At 43.6% G+C, this 16,750-nt stretch overlaps 1 protein-coding gene across 4 annotated transcripts in view; it reads left to right on the plus strand.

Moving 5' to 3' along the window:
• Window positions 1-16,114, plus strand: part of gapvd1 (GTPase activating protein and VPS9 domains 1) — a 31,881-nt gene extending 15,767 nt beyond the window's left edge. For 2 of the 4 annotated variants that reach the window (XM_035639554.2, XM_035639555.2), the window contains 16 exons: window positions 1,707-1,844; window positions 3,884-4,018; window positions 4,666-4,785; window positions 5,128-5,205; window positions 6,868-7,214; window positions 7,353-7,440; window positions 9,018-9,089; window positions 9,195-9,323; window positions 9,414-9,540; window positions 10,123-10,235; window positions 10,866-11,025; window positions 11,194-11,381; window positions 11,774-11,987; window positions 12,416-12,488; window positions 12,586-12,783; window positions 13,080-16,114. In XM_035639554.2, coding sequence (XP_035495447.1) covers window positions 1,707-1,844; window positions 3,884-4,018; window positions 4,666-4,785; window positions 5,128-5,205; window positions 6,868-7,214; window positions 7,353-7,440; window positions 9,018-9,089; window positions 9,195-9,323; window positions 9,414-9,540; window positions 10,123-10,235; window positions 10,866-11,025; window positions 11,194-11,381; window positions 11,774-11,987; window positions 12,416-12,488; window positions 12,586-12,783; window positions 13,080-13,220 — 2,321 coding nt within the window. In that variant the 3' untranslated portion in view covers window positions 13,221-16,114. Of the gene's footprint in view, window positions 1-1,706; window positions 1,845-3,883; window positions 4,019-4,665; window positions 4,786-5,127; window positions 5,206-6,867; window positions 7,215-7,352; window positions 7,441-8,241; window positions 8,275-9,017; window positions 9,090-9,194; window positions 9,541-10,122; window positions 10,236-10,865; window positions 11,026-11,193; window positions 11,382-11,773; window positions 11,988-12,415; window positions 12,489-12,585; window positions 12,784-13,079 lie in introns of all 4 variants that reach the window. The other 2 variants (XM_035639556.2, XM_035639552.2) reach the window with 2 other exon arrangements.
• Window positions 16,115-16,750: the final 636 nt, after the last annotated feature.

Here is a 16,750-nt window from a genome sequence, read left to right on the forward strand (position 1 = left end):
CAGACTCCAATCTCCCCGTCTCCTGTACCTCGGTCCTTTTCTTCACAGCCTTCCCCCTGCCCATCTCTCTCCTGCTCTCTCCCTCTCTTTGACATTCACTCAGTCCCTGCAGTCTTATTGACCTTGGTTCCTTCTCATTTGCATCCACCATTTTTCATTCTTCGGAATATGGCGTTGGGGGACTTTTCCATCATTAAGTGAATTTACAGCGATTTCCTTATGTGTTTTCTCCAAGGGATTGGGTTATGAGATGCACATTAAATATCCATTAATACCTCATTATCCCACTGATAAGATTACCATGATAATGAGGCAGAAATTCTAATTGTTTCACTTCTTGTTGTGCCACTCATTTAATCATCCACCTGAAAGACAAGTACTCTGCGCCCCTACCTTGCAGACTGTAAACACGGACAGCGGGATAGAGCTCTCCCGCCGCCAATGAGAGCCCTGCCCCCGCCAACATCAGGACACACTGTTGCCTAGGTGCTGGCATGCATGTGCGCTCATGGCGCGTGTGCCCCGAAGTGGAAGCGTGACGTATCAGGGGGGTGCGACTGCCACAGGTCAACTTTTTGGGGTTGAGCCTTGGCCACTGTCTCCAACTCACACCTGCTGGCTCTTCTCCCCCTCCTCCTCATTCTTCCACCTTGTTAAACCACAACTTCCCAAATGGAGATAGTGGGATGCTGTGTGCTGTGCTGTGCTGTGCTGTGCTGAGGACTTTGTGGGAGGGTGGAAGAAGCGGTAATTTGGTTGTGAGTAATGCTAGGCTTAATCAACAGATCAAAGTCATGGCCCTGGAGGCCAGGGCAGGGTGAGATATTATCATTAACCTCTGACCTTTGGCACAGTGGTTTATGTGCCTGTGGGTCTCACCATGAAATACTTGTGACCTCCGACTCCGTTTGTTTCTGTATGCAAAGCTCACTGTCTCTGAAACCCCATCCACACAACAGAGAGGCTCCCTTTACTATTTTTGCTTGTCTCAGACCTTTTCATTGCTGTTTGAAAGTCAGACCTGAAATAAACGGAACAGTTTTAGTTTCTAATTGGGATGTAACACATAAAATGAATGAATTGCCATTTCGTGCTAAAACAATGACACGACAAATTGATTGGCTGATTGAAAGAACATATTTGATTTATTTCAGTCATTCATTCATAACAAATGCCAATCATTTGAAGGATTTTTTTTTTCTTTTCCCCCTGTTTTTATATAGTTGTAAATAGACTATCTTTGGGTTTTGAACTGTTTGTCAGACAAAACTAACAATGTCACAATTTCATAGATTAATTGATCAGATAATGAAAAAAACATGGGTTGATAATGAAAAAAACATGAGTTGCGGTCCTGGATATGGAGTGTTAAATATGAATATGCACAAAACTCCAATTTTAACCTTTCACCAAAGGCATCTTTTTTGTTGTGGCATTTCCAAGTTCACGCATTGCTCATATTTAAGTTCTGAATAATTTATTAGAACTAATTACAGAATATGAATATGAACAGCAGGGCCTCAACAGCACATACTGTAGAGGCTCCGGTGAAGAACTAAAAGGTGCCTTCAAAATGACTTTTCCACTTCAGAGGTGACTTCTTGCTGGTCTGACAGTTTGCCGGATAAAAAAAAGCTGTTTCATGCTGCTGAAAGAGGTTAACCCTTTCTCTCTCTCTCTCTCTCTCTCTCTCTATCTGTTCTCAGGGGCAGCTGCAGAGAACATGCTTGGCAGCCTGCTGTGTCTTCCTGGCTCAGGTTCAGTGTTGCTGGACCCCTATGGCTCCACCATCTCCGAGACCACAAGCGAGGCCTGGAGCGTGGAGGTCCTGCCCAGCGACTCAGGTGGGGGGCCAGGTTTATTCTGCCGACGAGGAACGCCTTTTGACTGTTGCCTTGCTGCGGTTACGGTCTTGATTCTTGTACTTTATCGCCACGACGGTCGTCTAATGTCGTGCTTGCATGCACATGTGCTTATTAGGGATGAAACGATTACCAGTGTCACGGTAAGCCACGGTGAAATTCCTGACCGTTTCAAATTTGAATTATCATTAAAACTACCACAGTAAATGCTGCCCAGCCCTCCCAGAAGCAGGCGCGCCTGATGCGCATGCACAGAATGCAACGTGGATTTGTTATGTCTCAGAGCAAACATGGTGAAAGGCAGTGACAGCCAGGTGACAGCGTACCAGACATATAGTCAGAAGTATGGGCATATTTTTGCATTTACCAAAGTGCTTAGGGGCAGTTGATAGGAGTTGGCTATCCTGTCTGCAGAACATTCAGAGGGGGGAAAAATCACTATTGAACTGGTCTTTAGGGAGTCTCGAGTCCGACTCCCGCTTGGGAGCTGTAATTTTTATTTAACTATCATTTAACTCATCTGTGCTTATCCACCCATTCCCCTACGTGAGCAAAGAGAATCAGACAGTCAGGAAAGCATCATGTTGTCGAGGTTCAGTGCAGAACACACACACTTTAAATTCCAGTTTCCCCTCGTGCACACAGATTGAGAGAGAGAGAATGCAGAGAAGGAGCGTGTCAGTGAAGAGAAATAAAACTGTTTTTATATTTTCATCTGAAAAAGCAGAATCAAACACAGGCACATCTCTGCACAAAATGGAAAAAAAGAGCGATGTGCCGTTCTTTTGAAAGGTTGTGTCAGTATTGTCACTATTTTTACATTTTCATCATATTTCAAAAATACCGTGATCATACTGATAACCGTGGTCATTAAAACTGTGATGTTAAATTTTCATACCGTTACATCTCTAGTGCTTATGCATGCATGCATTGTTGTGCTTTTTCATTATAGCGGATGTTGGGAGTCCAGGTGCACTGCATTCCATACCAAAAAAATGCGTGTGTACATCTGTCATCATATTTGTGTGCGCTTGCCTGTCTTTCAGGCCAGATCTGCCTATCCCAGTAAAAGACAGCTCAGGGTTTCCTTAGAGGGACCACCAGGTGTGTTTGCACCTGTGGTGGAGGAAAGGGGAGGGAATCACAGGGAGAACAGCTGTCTTCAGTCGCTTCACACAGTGTCAGTTTTTTGTATGGCCAGACTTGATATTCCACTGCTCGTGTGCACATTTGATTTTGTAATGACGGTAATCACTCAGGGCATCACTTGTGTTGTGTCGATGCAAGTAGCGATTGTGTTTTCCTGCCTGTTCTTACAAACTGGCAGTTCAGTCTGAACCTTTTATTAATGCGAGATTACGTGCTAGACCCCCCTCCCTTGAAAGCAGTGTTTTGTGAAAATCAGTAGTGCTTTATTAACAGTGTTAAGTGTTTCTTTGAAAAGCTTGGGCCTTATGTTAATTGAAGTAGTACACCATTCCAATATGTGCTGTACAGAAATGACATGCATGAGTGTCTTGATTGCTTTTTGTTCCGTTTGCTGCCCCTGTTCTGCTCGGTAATAGTGCAATTGGAGGCTTGCTTCGAGTGGAGCGCTTGTTTCATGGCTAGGCAGCAGAAAACTACACTCTGAAGAGCACTTCACCAACACATTATTACTAACGAGCATGCAAATGAGTACTGCTGTTAGTATGGAGCCTCTGGGTTCGACCCAACAGCTCCATGGGGTAGCCATAGAATTGGCTGTACTAGCTTTATAGTTTGGTTTGGCAGTTTTAAGACGTGATAATGTATGTTCAGTTTGACTCGGTTTCCCAATCATCATAACAGAAGAAGGGGCGGATTGAGAAAATGACAATCATCCGTAGCAAATTGCCACAAGTAAAGTTAGATTATGCTTTATCCATACTTCAAGTGCCACCTGAGACAAATTATTGTCTCCCGTGTCTTTTTGTATCTCCTTAAAAAAAAAGGTTTCGTTTATAGAGTTACGTATGTTTTGCTTTGGGGTTTGTTTGCAGAGGCCCAAGATCTGAAGCAGGAGGAGCGTCTGCAGGAGCTGGAGAGCTGCTCAGGGGTCGGCAGCACCTCGGATGACACAGAGGTCCGAGAGGTCAGCTCGAGACCCAGCACACCAGGCCTAAGCGTTGTCTCAGGTATAGATGTAACCACTCCATCTCTCCCCGCTCTCACTTTTGCTTTGACTGCCTTTGTTTTCTCTCGGATACAATGAATTCTAGGTATGTTTTTGACTCTGTAGTCCTTTTTGTCTTCTACAAGTTGAAAACTCATTAACTGACCTGCAGCTGCCTCTTTCTCCTTGTTTCTAAAAGAGGGGTCATGTTGCTGGGAGGGTTGTTAACCAGCGTGCTGGGGTCAGTGGGAATTTTGCTGTATGACGCAGAGGTTAATGCGGGTTGTCTTTTCCTTGGGCTCAGGTCGACATGCTTTGTTGTCATGCATGAGGTAGTATGCTAGATTAAGAAGCCAGCGGTGATGTTCCTGGCTCGGCTCACAGGAAAACGTCCCTCGGGAACTGGCCAATGGATTGTCTGTGTCTGATGATCACTCTTATCTGTGTCTTTCCCCTGACCCATGGGAGCTTACGCTACCAATTTAGTGTTCCCGCTGGGTTCCAATCTGAGAGAGGCCATACAACATAGTCTAAAGAAAAAAAAAATCCTCTTGTTTTTAGAAACATTGAACATGCGTGTTCTCTTTCCTGCTGAATCCTCTCTCTGCAAAGATGATACTGAGTTGCCTTTGTCCTGAATGTCAACACAACTGTTTTCCTGTCCTGCAGGTATCAGCGCAACCTCAGAAGATATCCCCAACAAGATCGAGGACCTGCGGTCAGAGTGCAGCTCGGACTTTGGAGGGAAGGACTCTGTGACCAGTCCAGATGGGGAGGAGTCAGGCCACGGTAGGAGAGTGTCAATTCCCCACAAGGCTCACTGGGCCATCAGTCCTGTGTCTTAGCTGGTCAAAGCGGCTTTAGCCAGAGTTATCGGTTCCTGTCACTTCTACAGCTGCCACAACTCCAAATCACCGTTTGCCTCACTTCACTTGTAATTGTTACTCAAAGTCATTCTGGAGCATTAAATATTCTTTGTTTGCCTGGCTGGGGAATCGAATAAGGAGGCCACGCTGTTATTTTCTTAACTAAACCAGTTTTTAACTAACAGTAATGTGCGTTGAGCAGGGTGTATTAGCGGCTGATTTGTCATTTCTGTTTATTGTCTCGTACTCTCTTGTGTTTTCGCAGGAGCACACCATCTGACATCTCCACCCTCACAGGCCGATTCCTTGCTGGCCATGTTCGATCCCCTCTCCTCTGGTGAAGGTAATTTGAACCTCCCCAATGCTCTACAGCCAATCAGAGCCAGAAATTAGTATCATTAAATCCCTACCCTAATGTCGCTGAAGCACAGAGAAGCTTGAGCTCTGCAAAATGCAGCCTGTACACCCCACGCAAGCCTTACTTACCTCAGCTTACAAGTGCAAGTGAAATGTCACTTCATTTGGCTCATTTCGTAACCCAGTTTAGTCTCTGAAGTCTCTGTTCCTACTCCTGTGTGTTTTACTTTGTAGACCAGGGGGAAGTGTTTGCGAGAAGAATGGTGGTGGCTGTGTGTCTGTGGCAAGGTGAGGGGATGACAGGTTGAAAGACCTCACCCCAGGCTCTTTGGCACTGTCCCCTTGTCCCACTGTGCTCATGGCACGAGTCTGCCATTGGAAGCTTTTCAGGAGAGAGAGTCTACCCTTGGAACAGGTGGCCTACCCACACCTAGGGCTCATCTCCCACTAACATCTCTCTTTAGCACTCTCCCCACTTGTGAGGTGTTATTCCTTTCTACTGGTTTTATTATGCCACCATATCGAGCACGGCTAGCCGTGCCCGAAAGTATTGTGTTTTCAGGATTTCTGTGCGTCCCATTCTCGTGAACACGAGGGAGGGAATTTCATGACATCTGGCACAATGTCCGCAATGGACTCTAAACTGATTAGAATTTGTTTGTTAAAGGTCAAGGTCAAGGTCACTGTGACCTCACCAAAAACATGTTTTTTGTTGACTCACAAATTCATAATAAATTATGATACAATTCAAAATAAATGTCTTATAGGAAAAAAAATAGGTAGTATTGACATTTTATACTCAAAACAGACACAGGTCAGCTTCACTGTGACATCAATGATGTTCTGGCCATTATTCATCACCATAACTCAGGAATAGAAGAGGAGATTGTGCATATATTACACATTTGATCAGACACTGAATGGTGACACTAATCTTAAAACTGTGGTGATTATTATCTTATTTTTTAGACCATCTGTGCTTTCGTGTTAAAGATGTATTGCTCTATTTGCATTGGCTCTCCTGGTCATTTTCAGGAAATTTACCAGGGGGCTGGCAGGAAAAGTTAGGGTAAAGGTCTGGAGCAACATTTACGGTCAATACAGCCCCTCTGGAAAATTTCAGGAAAATGTCCGGATTTCATTGCATGTCTGAAAGCAGCTTTACAGTAGACACACAAGACAAACAAGAACAACAAAGCTTAACACAGTCACGTCAAAACTCTATTAAAAAAATTAAAAACACCTTTATATTGAAGTCCTTGTAAATCTGCACTGATATGGATGTAACCTGTAACTTGCTGGCAGAGAGGCACACTGCCGTGAGCAAGACATTCTAGTTATATTAGGTGAAATGTTGCAGTAGAGACCAATAGTTCCATTTGATAAACCTACAGGTAGAATTTCATTAATATATTAATAATTTTAAAAGCATTTAAATACAAGTATCTACTTGGGGGAAAAAAATCCTAGTAATGTGTTTACAGTGGGCTGGTAAATGAACCTTTATAATTAATATTAAAGAGAATGTAATGAAAACCACTTATACAAAGTGCTCAGGGATATTGAAATATTGTCCAAATTCATTCAGTAAGATGTGTTAAATGTAGGTTTATTTTGTCATTGTAAATGTTTTTCTTTATAACCTCAGGCTCCTCCACTGGAACAATAGTGAGGCCCAAAGTGCACTATGCCCGTCCCGCTCACCCTCCACCGGACCCGCCCATCCCTGAAGCCAGTGCCCTGGGGCAAGAGACACGCCACTCTCTCTTCATACCCCACTGCCTGGCCCAGGCTGAGCTGGAGCACACCAAGCAGCGCCACTCCTTCCCTGACAGGCTGGTCCGCAGCCGCAGCTCTGACATTGTTTGCCCAGGCCGCCGGCCCACAAGTGACCCCGGTCTTAACCGGCGGGTAGCAGTTGAAGAGCGTGACCCTGCTGGGGCCTTCGCCTTAGGACCCTCCTCGTCCCCCAGCAAGGACTCCTTGAAAGGAGAGGTAACCAGCTGCAGCTGTGCTCTGGGTTAATACCACAGACAGTTGTGCTTTTGAGAAATGCTGCAGACACACAGTTTGAAAATAAGCATTTTTTCCCATGCAAGTGCCCAATTTTGACAAATACATTTTCATTTAAAGGCTGAGGACAGGAAAGACAGTGACGACGAGAAGTCTGATCGCAACAGACCCTGGTGGAAGAAACGTTTTGTGTCTGCCATTCCCAAAGGTAAGTAAACTGGCCACTTGGGCAACATGTCATCTCTTCAAAACTGAAGAATGAACTCCGGTACATTTAAAAGTGATCTGTTTTATTGCAGCGCTCCTTTATTTTTGTTGTGGGGAGGAAAAAATGTTCTCTTAATCACAACTGACAGGAAGTATCACACTTTAAAGAGCAGTGCGAAAAACCAATTTATAATGTGGGCAAGAGAATGATGATCCATGTTGTCCACTCCATTGCTGTTGTTCCATTTGGAAAAAGATGTTTCTTGTTGTTTGAAGTTACTCCAGAGACGTGTCCACTCCTTTTTTCTCACGTCTCACTGGCTCCAGATTTATATAGACTTTTCAAAGCTAATCAGTCATCAGAGGAGCTTTAGCTGTGTAGATTGCATGGCTGTAGCCCTCCCAGCAGTGCTGTCAGCCAGCGGCTAATGGTCATTAGATAGACCTCTCTGTCATCAGCACTGATAGATGACACATCTCTTGTTGCAGTTCTACTCTTCAGCCATCTCTCATACATCTGTCTGGGAAATAATGAGCTGTGCCCACACGGAATGAGTGCTTATTACTCTTTGAGCTAATGATGTTTCTTAAGTAAACAATACATTGATATTCATAAAACGGAGGACTGTGTGCACTTGCTAACATAGAGAGCCGCAACTGCTTAACCGACCAATCTCCCGCCAAACCTCTGTAGAGTCCGTTGTGTTGCCGCTCTGCATGGTGACGCACAAAGTCAGTAGTCCCGCAGCAGAGCGGCAGCCTGTGTGTGAAAGGCCAACCCTGTCTGTTGTGTTCCTCACAGTGCTGTATTGGACGGCTGAGAGTGATGTCCCAGGTAACGCTTCCGTGCTGTCCTCATCGAGCTAGCTTCACTGCTGGAGCCCAGCGGCTTGTGTGCCCATGCTGCTTTGTAGATGTTGTCTTAGAGCTGTACAGCTGTGATATGACATGGTGTAGCCTGAGTTTACACGCCCACACTCCTCATCCATGCATCTGTTTGATCACCCCCCCTCTTTTTTTTTTTGCTACAGTATGTTATCCTTTTAGTGTATGGAGAATACAGAATATCAAGTGTAGTTACTCCACCCAGTGTTTCGTGTGTGTGTGTGTGTGTGTGTGTGTGTGTGTGTGTGTGTGTGTGTGTGTGTGTGTGTGTGTGTGTGTGTGTGTGTGTGTGTGTGTGTGTGTGTGTGTGTGTGTGTGTGTGTGTGTGTGTGTGTGTGTGTGTGTGTGTGTGTGTGTGTGTGTGTGTCATCAAATCGTAGACACTCCATCTTGTTTGCCCTGTTTACACACTTGTGTTAGCAGGATAAGCATCCGTATGACTGGTCTTCTTATAGTGTCTCACAGTGGACCTTTGCGATATTCTGGTTTCATTCACCATTTCAATATTTATTATATTTATATTTTGGTCCTGTATGATGCCATACATCCCACATTAAGTCTCAATAAAACTCATAAAAAAATACCAAAGATTTAAAGTGCCTGTCAACTGCTGTCTCACGATAAGCCTGTCATCCAGTGATTGTGCAAAAAAATCTCCACCCAAGTCAATCATTACATGTCTCTACTCCACAGCTCCAATAGCCGCATTTAGGAAAAGGGACAAACAAGAGAAAGATGACATCACCCAGGAGCGTACTCCACAAGGTCTGTTCTGGCTCGGTTTAATTGCATTAATTCCTGATTGGCTGGAACTGATCCGCCACGGTGGGTTTAATCTTAATGCAACCTGTTTGTCGGCGCGTTTGTCAGATGACCCATTGCCCAGACAGAGCAGTCAAGCGCAGGCAGCTGAAGACATCCTGGACAAGTACAGGAACATCAAGAGGCCCAGCCCAAGTGATGGAGCCACGGCCGGAGCTTCCTATGATGGTGCAGGAGGTCAGAAAACAAAACGCAGCATGTGCATTTTGCACACACTTGCTTTACACAAGGTTAAGGGGTTTTCACTTTGTATGTGTTGTTTCAAAGATCTTTGTGTTGAAGACGGCGCACATGACTCTCCGAGAGAAGATACTCTGCAGAACATTTCCACAGACGACCTCCCAGACTCGGCCAGCCAGACGGCACAGCAGCATGACTCAAAGTTCTCCTTCAGGTCAAACATTCACAGTCCAGCAGGAAACCACCAAACTCCTTTAACAATCACTCAAGACTGTCTACTTTTCTAAGGCTACATCCACACTACTAGGTTTTAGTTTTAAAATGCATCACAGCACCTGAAATCCGGACTACTCTGGAGTTTATGAGCACTTTATACGGAGTGGTTTGGAAACGATGCTCATTGCATTTTAGTCAAAAGCAGACGTTTTGAAACAACGATTGATTGTTATTTTTCGGACTTGACTACCAGCAGTGACTGTAAAGCGCTATGAGCACTTACTGTACTACTACTAGTTCCACCTTGTTGTCATTTCTGTAACTAAACAACAGACTTCAGGGAAGATAATCTATTTCCGGTTTACACCAGCCCGCAGACGGCCAGTGTACGTGAATGGTCACGTGAGATACGTTTGCAGGTGTGGTCGTACAGATGGAGATTACTTCTGATCCGGAGCTCAATCTGTCGTCTGGACGGAGACAGTTTTAAAATGGAAACGTAGTAGTGTGGACGTAGCTTTAGCATGTTTTGCTGAGTCATTGCTGTTAATAGAAAATTTGTTTCGTTTGTATGTCCCAGTGATGCTAAGAAGAAGTTGAGGTTAGCGTTGTGTTCTGCGGACTCAGTGGCTCTGCCCATCATGGCTCCTGCGACCACACGGAATGGGCTGCCTGACCACATGGATCCTGAAGGTAGGAGTTCTTGTGCCTGTATATCTAGAGCTATTGTAAAACTTGGTCTTATCTACTAGAGTTTCGGTGTCTTTGTCGCAAATCTCCAGAGCAAACATTGTACAAACCTTATTGCTGGCAAGCTTGTCCAACCAGTTGAAAGTGTCCTTTAGTAAGACACCAAATCTGTCTCAAATTCACCTTCTCGCTCGCCCTCCAAGGTTTAAGGTAAGGTTGAAAGAGTAAGTGCTGTTAATAGACAACATTAACATTATTACACCCTCATATGTGATTAAAATACTTGTGTAACCACAATATAATAAATAAAATAAATATTGACCCAACATTTAATCGAAAAGATGCAAATATTCTTACGCTGCACAAACTAAAGACCGATCCCTTAAACTTTCCTCTCAACAATTCTGAAGGGTTCCACTGTCAGCAGGACAGTATCAGGCAGAACAAAGCGACATCTAATGAAATGGTTGACGGTAAAACCATAAGAGTCCCATCGCCGTGCCCATCAGTCACATTGTCATCTGGAGGCGGCAGGTTGATCAGATTACAGCAACCAGGCGTTGCTTTGTGAGCTGCGGGCAGGGTTGTCTAATGCTGTCTCCCCATCGCCCTCTCTCTCTCTCCCTCTCTCAGAAAATGAGATTGTCTGCTTCCTGAAGGTCCAGCTCGCAGAAGCCATCAACCTCCAGGATAAGAACCAGATGGCCCAAATCCAGGAGACCACGCGCTGTGTCAGCCGCTTCGATGCACGCACCTGTAGAAAGCTGCTAGCTGCCATTACAGAGGACTACAGGTAAATGTGGAGGCCAGGAGAATAAGGACAGCACCGCATCGGTCATTTCGCAATATTTTCTTTCTCCAAACGTTTGTTTTAGGCAACTACAAGAAAAAATATTATTAAAAAAATATATGAAATTAAATACAATTTCTTTTGATTTCTTTCTTTTCCCCCTCTCTCTAGAAAGCGGGCACCATACATAGCTTATCTAACCAGGTGTCGTCAGGGCCTGCAGACCTCTCAGGCCCATCTGGAGCGGCTCCTCCAGAGGGTGCTGAGAGATAAGGAGGTTGCAAACCGCTACTTCACCACTGTCTGTGTTCGACTCCTCCTTGAACACATGGAATCCAAGATGCTTGACTTTATTAAGGGTATGTCGTTTTCATTTTTTGGGGGGGGTTACTAATCCCCACTAGCCGAGCTGATTGGTGCAATTGTTCTTCAGCTGGCCTTTGCTTCTTTTATCTTTCCTATCCACCGTCCTGTTGTGAGCCATCTTTGGTGCATTATACATGGTTTATAATGGTTTTACTGTTATTACTCCACAAACAAAAGAAGCAAATGCGCTGTGGCAAGCATACTTTAAATTATGTATGGTAAAGGCATCTCCCTTTATAATATGAAACTTTTAAGTTCTGTTTCAAGTATTTAATGTGTTCACTTTTCCAAGCTCAAGTTTCCTCACTTAAAAGCATGAACGGACAAGCTTACAGCATATATACTGTGCTGACGTCAAATCTGTGTTGTCCTCCCCCCCACTCAGCGTTCCAGGCTTGCACAGCATCAGACGACAAGACGGCAGCAGTGGAGGATTTTCTGCGCTACTTGTACGGTGCTATGGCCCGTGATGCCATTTGGCAGTATGCAAGCGAGGACCAGCTGCAGGATGCCCAGATGGCTATCGAGCGCAGCGTTATGAACCGCATCTTCAAACTGGCTTTCTACCCCAACCAGGACGGAGATAGTCTCAGAGACCAGTGAGTAGCTGGAATGTCTGTCGCACAAAGAGCTTGACAAGGCAGTGTTTTTTTTAAATTTATTTTTTTTACTGCTGTGTTATGAAGATTTAAAACAGCGAAAGAGTGTAGAGACAACAAAGCAATGTTCTGGCATTAACATTGAAAATACTGTTAGTCATCAGAGTATATAGAAAAATCAAGACCTTTTTTTAAAATAAGATACGATGGTTGAGGCACATTAATGTGAATTATAAAGCAAATCTTATTTAACCCCCCCCCCCCATCATGTCTCATTCAGAATATGCTGTGATGTATGATGATACAGTTTATCTGCTTTATATTACTGGAAAATTTTTCCTCTAATTTTAGCTGCTTGCATCAACTAGTCGCTTAATTTCTACTGTGTTCTGACTGTTTTCACATCCCACGTTTTTTGTGTCTCACAGGCTTTTCCATGAACACATCCAGCGGCTCTCAAAAGTTGTGACGGCCACTCACAAAGCACTTCAAATCCCAGAGGTATCTTCCTGGTGACATTTTCACCTCCGTGCACTGAAAGAGACAGAGTCAAGGTTGTGGCTGATTCAAAAACATGTCTTAACTGCTCTGTTTGCAGGTCTACTTGAAGGAGGCTCCCTGGCCCTCGGCACAGTCCGAGATCAGGACCATCAATGCATACAAGACGCCACGAGACAAAGTCCAGTGTATCCTGCGCATGTGTTCCACCATCATGAACCTTCTCAGTCTGGCAAATGAAGACTCCGTCCCTGGAGCGGATGACTTTGTCCCTGTACTCGTCTTTGTACTCATAAGGGTAAGTCTGTTCTAACTGCATTCTCCCACACGTTGCTGCTACTCGGCTGTATTTTCTAGTTTCCAAGAATGTGTACCCTTCATATATGTCACTCATTGACTTCATGTCAATGAAGATAGAGAATATTCATCAGAAAAATGCTTTCACCCAAACCACTGTAATTGTAGACTTCTATCTGCTAACCTGTGCAGATGTACTTAACATATTTCCATATTTATGATTATAATCTGTACGGCATTGCGTGAGGTTCTTTCAGCGGTTAATGTGAGCCCACCCCCACATCTCCTCCCCTCCAGGCAAACCCGCCCTGCCTGCTGTCCACCGTTCAGTACATCAATAATTTCTACGCCAGCCGGCTGAGTGGGGAGGAGTGCTATTGGTGGATGCAGTTCACCGCGGCGTTGGAATTCATTAAGACCATCGACGATCGCAAGTGAAGCAGAACAGCCACCTGTATGGGCAGACTGCGGGGGAAGGAGCCGGGAGACTGGGAGACTTCCCAACCAACTGCTCCCTCTGCACAGTTTATAAAACCTGGCCCTCAGCCTGCTCTTTATTTGTATAGCTTGTACATAGCCAGAGACACTGAAAGATTACAAAATATATATTACTGTATGTATGTGGACAAATCCAGGTTTTAGCCGTGGAGGGAAAAATGGCCTTGGAAGGAAAAAAATTGGCAAGATGTTAACTTTGAACCTAATTTGGATTTTTCCTTTTATCTTTGTCTCTTCAGTCACGTTTCACGTTTTGGCGTCTGTATTAGGAATTTTATATACACAGTTACCAATATGACATTAAATCATCGTAAAAGATAATCCTATATAAAGGGACCAGACTTGCTTGATGTGATCACTGATCTTTCCCCCCCCCCCAGAGTGAGAGGGAAGGGCTTCCAATTAAATAACAATATAATGTTCATTAAATGCATTGTTACATGGGGATTTACAGTGTGTGATAAGATACTGATGGGAATTTAGTGACTCATAAACACTGAAGTCAATTCACAATAACCATACTACTCACAAGGTTAGTGTATCAAACAGTAGGGCAGCTTATTTCACGAATTGTTTACTTAAATTCTCATCTTATTCCCCAAAAAACACGTGCTGGTGACAATTTGGTAAAGGGGCCCACATATTTATATGAAATAAAAATGTATTTATCTCTGTAAATCTATTTAATGCTTTGTTTATCTAATCCTTCACAAAAAAAGAAAAGAAAGAAAATGGAAATGCACATCATGGCCATTCAAGACGTCTGAGGCGAGTTGTGATACACTCGCAAGAAAAGCTTGAGATAGGAAGGCACCTTAGCGATGAGTAGCCCTCAGGTGGGGATGCTGACACAGGGTCAAGTCATGCACAGAGTAGTGGTGGCATTTATGGAAATATTGGAAATAGTGCCTTTGATATGGGGCACTCTGTACAGGTAGTTATTGGTGAGGGTATTTTTTTTTTTTCTTTAGCTAGCTTAGGCGTTACCCCCGCCCTACACACACACACACACACACACACACACACACACACACACACACACACACACACACACACACACACACACACACACACACACACACACACACACACACACACACACACACACACACACACACACACACACACACACACACACCCCCCGAGTGAACCGGTGAGGGAAAGGGAGGACATGTTGGATATTGACCTGCTGTGATGCCTATTGTGGTCACATCCCCCTTAATTAACACAAGCCTTTGTTAGCGAAAACAAAGACATTGTAGTTTTGAATCTTAAACCGGAGATGTCACGTGTGTCTGCATTGGGCAGACTAGTGAACTATTGGATATTGGCTCTACCTCTTCATAAGTTCAAGAAAGGGACTCATGTTTATGTGCACTTATTTCTTTTTTTTTTTCTTCTTCTAATTTGGCGTGCTGTGATATCCTAGTGTAATTGTATCTCTCCATTAATAGCGCAAGCATGTCTTTTGATTATCCAGAAATGACTAAAACTCCTTTTCCCCTTGAAATACTCTGCTTGGTTTTTGTGCACAGACGTGCTGCCACATGTATTATAGTTTTCGATGATCCATTTCTTTTCATGGTAAATGACCTGACAGCACAATACACCGTAGGATAGAAGATCAAATAATCAACACTATTGACTTGTTACTGACTTGCAGTTTATGCTAAAGTGGTTGGTGTAGTACATGAGTGTTCTTTTTGTTCTGGTTTTTGTTCTTTTCTGTTTTTTTGTCTTGCGAGGCGACTGCGTGATTGGTTGACCCTCTGCCTCCTCTTGCATGAAGTCATTGAATGGTCTGTACATTCTCAATCATGATAAACAGTAGAATAGGATTAGTATATGCCACAGGCCAGTAATTGAACCTGCAAGAGGATGCAAAGCTCCTCTTTGTGTCCGTGATACTTGCACATCGGAACTCGATTTATTTTGCACAAAGCAGATGTCTCTTCCCTGGGAAATTTGACAGGGAGCAGTGCATTTGGAAATGTCGTCTCTTTTGGCCTTTACAGTCGCAACGTAAACGTATGGTGATTAAAATGACATCTGAGTAGCAAAGTTAAGCACCTGACTGTTACTTTCTCAAGCGGAGGAACGTCCACGTTCATCAGGGAGCAAATGCATTTTTATAGCCGTCTTACAGTAGCATGTGCACCAGGTTCGTATGTGCGAGTGCCCTTCCTTGCAGAGTCTGTGTAATCAGTTTGATGAGAAAACCATGCACTGGAAAATCAAGTTGCAGGTTGCATCTATACTAATTAAGTTTATGTGATGTCACTTCAATTGGAAATACATACTGCACAAATCTGATGAAATTATTTGGACCTGGCTTGTGTTTCCGCATTTCCCCGGACAGCCGGCCACAGCAACTATACGAACGACCCCACTGAAGTACTGATCAAAACAAACAAATTATTTACACAAATATGTGTGTGTATATATATGTGTATATATATATATATGTGTGTGTATATATATATATATATATGTATATATATATATATATATATATGTGTGTGTGTATATATATATATATATATATATATATATATAGGTGTGATGGCACCTGTAATTTTTAGCTGTTGTATGCAAACCACTGGGCAGCGTGTTCCGTGAGCCAACTCGAGAGTTGGTCTGTTCTCCAAAGCTTTACTGCTCTGCTCCCTGTACAATTAGGTTGAAAAGGCTCAGCAGAGAAGAAAAGTTTTACATTTGATTTTACATTTAATTGTAAGCTTGCACAATAATGACATGCGGGGAAAGCCGGTCTGTCTGTACTGTGATTAATGCATTATGTAATTCTTTGAAACCAATAAAAAGAAGCAGAAGATTTTCTGTATTCTGTATCCTTCTGTGCCTCCCACAGCAGGAGAATGCCATACCTACTGTACACGCACGATATGTGTTTTCATTATTGCGTGGCTTCTTGGACAGTTGTAGGTACATCTGGCCTACAGTTCACACAACATGAGAGACGCTGGGGGAAATTTATGCGTGGAATATAATTGTTAGTGGGGGCAGTGGAGCAGCAGCATCCAATCTAGCAGCCACAAATAGCAACCTCTCAGCAAACATTTCATTACTGCTGACAAGTGTACGCCGGATTGTAATTGGAGATATCCCCTCATCTAAAAAGCCCTCCTTACTTCACCGATTGCCTTTTCTAATGCTCATCTTTTTTTCCTTTTTTTTCATCATAAACTTCTTCGTGGGGTGCTTTGTGTTCCCTGATGATATCTCGCAATTGTTAATTTAAATTCAAATTTTTGGTGTGTGAAGTTAATTAGTTGCCTAAGCCAATGGCGAGATGGGCCAGATTTGGAGATTTGGATCTTTTGACTATGTGGCACTTGGCTGATGAGACACGAGGAGGCTTGATTTTACTTTGTATAAAACTGATTATAAGCTGAAACCTGCTTCAGCAGTTCAAATGGCGTACTGTTACTTCCAGTGCGTACAAAGCAACA

The sequence above is a fragment of the Scophthalmus maximus genome, chromosome 19 (genome assembly GCF_022379125.1).
Source record: "Scophthalmus maximus strain ysfricsl-2021 chromosome 19, ASM2237912v1, whole genome shotgun sequence".
Lineage (NCBI taxonomy): Eukaryota > Metazoa > Chordata > Actinopteri > Pleuronectiformes > Scophthalmidae > Scophthalmus > Scophthalmus maximus.